The following is a 7,049-nucleotide window of genomic DNA, read 5'->3' as shown; positions in this document are numbered from 1 at the left end:
TTTCTCTAAATACTTCCACAGAAACATTTGCAACAGGTTGAACGCAGAGGCAAACATGAGAATCCAGCCGTTTTCTATTAAGTCAGACATTTAAAAGATTTTTCGCCCGCGAAAAGTGTCAAACAATGCCACTGCTCACTAATTTTTAATTAATATTCATTAAAGTGTCATTAATGTTAACACGTTATTATGAATTTCTGAGTTTCTATGGTGTAAATCTGGACATTCCCCATTTCGCAAAAGCAGAGGAGTTAGAACATTTTTACCTCAATTGATACCACTCCCGCCTTTGTGCTGTCGCTGTTCACGACTGCAATTCTCTGCGGTACCGAAAGCCCACAGCGCGGGCGCCCACGGTCCGGACGCAGAGAACCCGAGCTTCTCGCTGCAGCACGCCCACCGCGGGTGGCCCTCGGAGGGCGCCTGCCCCGCCCCGCGCCGGAGGAACTCCTGCAGGGGCTTCTGGGAGTTGTAGTTCGCTCCGCCCGGGGGGCGCATCGACGCGTTTCCTGTGCGTCCCTCACGGCCGCCATTGGCTGGGCCGGGCCTAGAGAATCCTGTTTCCCGGTGTGTGTCAGTTTCGTGTCGCGGTGACCCGAGCGGAAGGGGGTCGACCACGTCTTCCTCGAGAGTCGTGGCCGAAGCACCCGCGGCGGAGGAAGGCCAGAGCCGATGTGACTGCAGATCCGGGAGGTAGAGGCCGCCAGTCTCCCCCGAGTCCCCCGGCTGCCGGCTGAGGGGTTAGTGGAGCCCGACGCGCCCAGTCCCTTCAGCTTCAAGGCGGCAGGACTGTAGAGACCGTCGTGACCTCACTCGCTCCTGCGCAGACTTGGAACAGTGTTCTGACCCGACCGCGCGTGTATTGGGAAGGAGGAGCGTGGGAGACGGGAGCCCCGGCGCTCCGTGAGGGCAGGAGTCTCCGCGGGTGCTGGGGCCCCGGACCCTCCCTCCGTGCGGGGCGGGGGGCTCTCCCCTGCGTGCGGGTGGGGGCGGCGGGGAGACCGCTGCCTTCACGATTCCTTCCTCTGCGGCAGCGCTCGGGTCCTGCCTCCACCCGCGGGACGCGCAGAACCAGCCGTGGGGATGGCCACCAGGGTCCGGACGGCGGCCATCTGGGTGAGTCGCGGTTTTCCTCTCCTTCCTGAAGAGCTCTCCCTGGGCCCCGAGGGTGCGCATTCCGTCTTCTGCGGGGTGGGAGTTTGTCGTGAGCTCCCGCCGCCCACTCCTCCTCCAAGACACTGGGACTCCTTCAGAGGCTGTTAGGCCGTCCAGAAACTCCTCTTGTCATCAGACTTTTAATTTACAGCTTTCGGTCTCTTCCGCCAGTGTTGTACCCTGAGCTTTGAGTTCAACAAGGGGTTACCATCTCTCGCCATCTATTTCTAAGCTCTTTGGACCTCATTTGGGAAATTAGGTCCTCGTGTATTTCCTTACGCAACAGCTTTTATTGTCTTGTGTTTGCTGGGCCGTGGGGCAGGTGCTGAGGGTGCAAAGATAAGTTGTTCCTGTCCTGTTTTGTGAGAGCAGAGGTCTGGTGGGGCCGGTGACCGAGAGAACCTGTCGGGACAATGGTAACTTAATAGGCACTCAGAACAGGCTGCAGAAGTACATGGGGACACACAGCACAGGGTCAGTTTTGGAGGGAAGGGTCCTCCACGAAGTGCTCGGATGATTAAGACATTCTTAACTGAGGTTTGGAAGGTGAATGTGAATAAGGGGCTGAAGGTCAGCCTGGGAAAAGGAAGCACCATGCAAATCTGAGGGGCTTGAAACGACCTAGTCTGCTGGGGAGCTTTGATCACTTTAGGGTTGGTGAAATGTAATTTGAAGGTTTGTAGGTGGTGGCGGAATGTATATTAAGAAATGAGGCCAGAGCCACAGGCAGAGACCAGATCATAGAGGGGTTTGAGGATTGCCTTAAAAACTTGGATTTTATCCTCTAGGGAAGAGAGATTTATTTAAGTGATTTCCCAAAGGACTTTTGGTTGGAATAGTCTGCAGTAGGCAAGAGAAGACAAGGGTTTAAATAAACTAGTACTTTTGAGAAAAGAGATGGTAAAGAGGCAGAAGCAAGTCACTGGGATGAAAGGTACAGCATAGGGAATGTTCTTCTTTTTCTTTTTCTTAAAGATTTTATATATTTATTTGACAGAGAGAGACACAGCAAGAGAGGGCACACAAGCAGGGGGAGAGGGAGAGGGAGAAGCAGGCTTCCCGCGGAGCAGGGAGCCCAATGTGGGGCTTGATCCCGAGCCGAAGGCAGATCCTTAATGACTGAGCCACCCAGGAGCCCCTGGCATAGGGAATGTCCTTTTTTTTTTTTTTTTTTTAAGATTTTATTTATTTATTTGAGGGAGAGAATGAGAGAGAGAGAGAGCACATGAGAGAGGGGAGGGTCAGAGGGAGAAGCAGACTCCCTGCCAAGCAGGGAACCCGATGCGGGACTCGATCCCAGGACTCCAGGATCATGACCTGAGCCGAAGGCAGTCGCTTAACCAACTGAGCCACCCAGGCGCCCATAGGGAATGTTCTTAATGGTATTGTAATAATGTTGTATGGTGACAGATGGTAGCTAGGCTTGTGGTGAGCATAATGTAATAAGCCACTATGTTGTACTCCTGAAACTAATGGAACATTGTATATCACCTATACGTTAATAAGATAAATAAGTAAATAAATAAGTTAGTTAAATATGTAGAAAACATTAATTAAAAAAGGGGGGGGGCTCCTAGGTGGCTCAGTCATTAAGCGTCTGCGTTTGGCTCAGGTCATGATCCCGGGGTCCTGGGATCAAGCCCCGCATCGGGCTCCCCGCTGGGCGGGGAGACTGCTTCTCTCTCTCTCACTCCCCCTGCTTGTGTTCCCTTTCTCGCTCTCTGTCAAATAAATAAGATTTTTTAAAAAAATTAAAAAGGGTTAGGCAGAAGCAACTGGATTTGGTAACTAGTTGGGCACTGGTTGTGAGGGAAATGGAAGAGCCAGGGATGACTGCTGGAATTCTGCTCTGTGGGCCTGGGTTGGGAGTGGTAGTGTTCCCTGAGTCAGGGAAGACTGTCAGTTGTTTCTGGGGGGTGGGTGGAGATTTCTGTTTTATGTGGACTGGAGCCACTGCTTGTTGGTGGGCAGATTAGTAAGCATGTGTCTCAAAAGAAAGATCTGGACAGGTTGCACTGATTTGGTGTGGCCAGTTAGCTCAAGGAGAGTGTGCAGAATGAGGACAGGTTGCACTGATTTGGTGTATGGCCAGTTAGCTCAAGGGGAGTGTGCAGAATGAGGACAGGTTGCACTGATTTGGTATATGGCCAGTTAGCTCAAGGGGAGTGTGCAGAATGAGGACAGGTTGCACTGATTTGGTATATGGCCAGTTAGCTCAAGGGGAGTGTGCAGAATGAGGACAGGACTGAGGATGGTGCTCAGGGAATTGACAAGGGAAGGTAGCAGGAGAGGGCTGGAGACTGAGAGCCCCGTAGAGATGAGAGAAGAGAAGAGACCTGTGTTCCAGAGTTCAAGAAAAGGAAACCTTAACACCAGTTGCCATGTGAGATACCCCACAGAGGTCCAGTAACGTTAGATCGTGAAAGTTTAAATTGGATTTAGTGATGACGGTAGTGGTGGGTGTTGCTGGTAATATTTCCAGAACAGAGTGTGAGTGTGTATGTGTGTTAGGCAGGAAGAGAAGATGGAGTGGAGGGATGGGAACAGCGACTGGTTGCAGAAATGGGAACGAGGCAGCAGGGCAGTGTAGAGACTTAGGGAAGTTGTCTGTGGGAATCTGAAGAGTTTGAGGAGGGTCCAGTAAGGTACCTTGGTACGAAATCACTAAAAATCAGTAGGTTTCCTACTTACAAATAGTTATCTGCTTAGGAAATTCAGTGAAAGAAATTATTCTATTTACAATGGCAATAAGATAAAATTGCTATAAACCTAAAAAAAACGCAGAGGACTCATATGAAGGACTTACATAAAGAGAGCTTCCCAGGGGCGCCGGGGTGGCTCAGTTGCTTAAGCATCTGCCTTCAGCTCAGGTCCTGATCTTGGGGTCCTGCGATCGAGCTCCATGTTGGGCTCCCTGCTCAGCAGCAAATGTGCTTCTCCTTCTCCCTCTGTGATGTCTCTCGCTCTCAAATAGATAAATAAAAATTTAAAAAAAAGAATAAAGAGAGCTTTCCAGCATTAGTAGTGCTAGTTGACATTTACATAGTATTTACTATGTTCTAGCCATGGGTGGTTGTGAGGGAGAAGCAAAGTTCTAGCCACTTTACAAACCGTAATCCTCATAGCAGCCTCATGAGGAAGGCACTAATGTTAGCCCCTTTTGAAAGAAGGTGAAAGTGTGACAGAGGGTATGGTGTTCTACCAAAATCACATGGCGCATAAATAGCAGAAGACAGAATTCAAACCCATGCACGTCAGGCTCCTGGCTCTGAGTTCTTAACATGACTGTATTCACCCTCTCAAGATAAAGAACATCCTAATAGATAGAAACCATACACTTTGGCTTCTGAAATGTTTGCTCATTTTTTCACTTTCCAGATATTTATTGAGCACTTACCACGTACCAGGTCCCCTTCCAGGTCCTGGGCATGTACTGTTGAAAAAGGCTGACAGAATCCATGCTCTTGGAAAGTTTGCATTCTGGTGGAGGGAGGCAGATGACAGAGAATGATGAAGAAACTACTCAGATAAAAAGAAAATGTCAGAGTTGAGTTACATTTAGTATTAAAACTGGTAATGTCGAAGGTTGGGTGATTAGAGAAGGCCCCACTAAGGAGGTGACGTTCAGGCAAGGTCTGACTTACAAGACCAGGTCAGCCTTAGGCAGAGCAGGTGGCAGAATAGCATGGTGGGAACAGCCATTGCCAAGGTCCTGAGGTAGAAGAGGATTGGTGCTTTTGTGACAGTGGAAGGAAGGCCTATGTGGTTGGGGTTGTGGGGGAGCAGGAGGGGAACAGACACAAGATGGCCAGAGACCAGACCAGGCTGAGAAGCTGTAAAGAAAGGGGGCAGCGTGACGTACATAGGTTTTCCAAAGACCCTTCCAGCTGCTGAGTAAAGAATGGGTTGTCGATGGACAGGAGTAGACACAGGGAGTGGTAGAAAAGGGCTGGTCAGTTAGGTTACTGCAGTGGTGCAGATGAAGGGTAGTGGAGGTTTTTTCTAGGGCCGTAGAAATGGAGAAACTGGACAGACCGGGGGCTGTTTGAAAGTAGAGTCCTCTTTTCTGAGAACCACTGATGCTTTTCATTTAGCCAGTTGACGTTTTTCGGAGTGACTTACGTTCTTTAAGTAGTCCTGTGTTTGTTACCATGCCAAACAAATGTTAATAATCAGTGTTTACTACGTGTGAGGTTTGTGCTAAGTCTTGTATAGATATTAGTTAATGCCTTTAGTTAGGAGCCAGGTTATGCCATTGGTTAGTGTAGAGTCAGGATTGGAACCCAGGTGGTGTGGCCCTACTCCCATTTCCTTGGTCCGTGTACTCTACTGCCTCAGGATGTAGGTTGGGAATTTTCAGGGCTCAGATTCCAGCATCCTGGGCTGTAATCGTGGTTATTGTTGACCTGTGAGGGGTTACTTTTCAGCCCTTTGGACCCAGGATATGACAGAAGCAGGACCAGTTAAGTATGTTGCGGTGCCATGGGTAGAGTGAGTAGGTAGATGTGGCCTGGTCTCTGGAGTATGATAGAGAAGCTGGGCTTCTGTCTAAATGTAGATGACCCCATTCAGGGACGGGCTGAAAGCTGAAAGGATATAATATGCAATGTACACTAGAGGGGCCCCTGTCCCCTGACATATATACTGGACCCATATTCTGGGTGTCTCCTTACGGGTTCAAGGTGATACGTAGTAACTAAAAGATTGTTGGATGAGTATGAATTCGGAGCAAAAGGAGGTGAACATCAGAAGGGACATTTCACTGAGGCCTTGTTTGTTTCCTCTGAGGATGCTGAGCACTTATTGGCGGTTTTGTTTTTTCACTTGCTTTTGTTGTTTGGCTACTTTCTGCCGTTGACACTCCTCCCCCACCCCCCTTACATATGTTATTATAAACTCACTTCTTATGAACCTCCATTCCTAAGGTCTTGGAAAGACTTTCTGTCTCCGGGGCGCCTGGGTGGCTCAGTTGTTAAGCATCTGCCTTCGGCTCAGGTCCTGAGGGATCGAGCCCTGCATCAGGCTCCCTGCTCGCAGGAAGCCTGCTTCTCCCTCTCCCTCTCCCCCTGCTTGTGTTCCCTCTCGCATTGTGTGTCTCTCTGTCAAATAAATAAATAAATAAAGTCTTCCAAAAAAAAAAAAAAAAGACTTTCTGTCTTCCTCCAATAGGAGTTGACTTATTTGTATCAGCGACCTTTGTCTCCATTGTTCTCCAGTACATGGGCAGGGCCTCTGCTCCCATGGACCACTGTCAAACCCACCACCATCAAGACCTGCTAATACTCATAGTTTGCAGTGCGGGGGGTTGGGGATTTAAAACTGAAGTGAGCTGGAGCGTGGGGGAGGGAAGGGAATTCTGCTAGAAAGAGGCCTTTCTGAGAAAGCTTGGCTGGTGTCCTGAGCCTACCGTATTGTCTGTCTGTAGCTTTCCCCAAACTGGTCCTCTTGGGGAATTAAAGGTTAAAATGTGGCAGTGTTCATTCATTATTACTTGTTCAAAACTAACATCCCTCACTAAACCCTTGTTTATATATTCCAGGTACTGATCTGGCACTGAGGGTACACAGGTCTAGAGACAGCCCTGGCCCCAGCCTCTCATGTCTTCTTGGAGGGTCAGAGAAGGGAATAGAGTGGTAGTGCAGGCAGCCACGGGATTGGAGCTGAGGCAGAAGGAAGCCCAGGGAGTGGTGTTTAACAGCTTGTGTTCCCAAAGGATCCATAGAATTAGCTGTGTGGGGGGAAGGGACAGTAGGGCTCAAGCCAGAGGGGGCTGCCAGCAGTAGGGAGAAGGGCAGTGGCAGGGATGGTCCTGGAACCCAGGGAGAGGGAAACCCCAGTGGCCCTGCCCTTAGTTGTCAGCAGCTTGGAGAGGAGAGAGGATGTCACTTGGTGGC

General features: G+C 49.7%; 1 protein-coding gene across 3 annotated transcripts in view; it reads left to right on the top strand.

The window, feature by feature from the left end:
* The first annotated feature begins 273 nt into the window (after positions 1–273).
* ZNF268 (zinc finger protein 268) overlaps positions 274–7,049 on the top strand; it is a 41,941-nt gene continuing 35,165 nt past the window's right edge. The window contains exons 1-2 of one of the 3 annotated variants that reach the window (XM_027577202.2): positions 274–693; positions 1,035–1,116. In XM_027577202.2, the coding sequence (XP_027433003.1) occupies positions 1,084–1,116 (33 nt within the window). In that variant the 5' untranslated portion in view covers positions 274–693; positions 1,035–1,083. Of the gene's footprint in view, positions 1,117–7,049 lie in introns of all 3 variants that reach the window. The other 2 variants (XM_027577201.2, XM_027577200.2) reach the window with 2 other exon arrangements.

Source organism: Zalophus californianus, chromosome 14, assembly GCF_009762305.2.
Source record: "Zalophus californianus isolate mZalCal1 chromosome 14, mZalCal1.pri.v2, whole genome shotgun sequence".
NCBI lineage: Eukaryota > Metazoa > Chordata > Mammalia > Carnivora > Otariidae > Zalophus > Zalophus californianus.
This window is presented reverse-complemented; position numbering and strand designations above follow the sequence as displayed.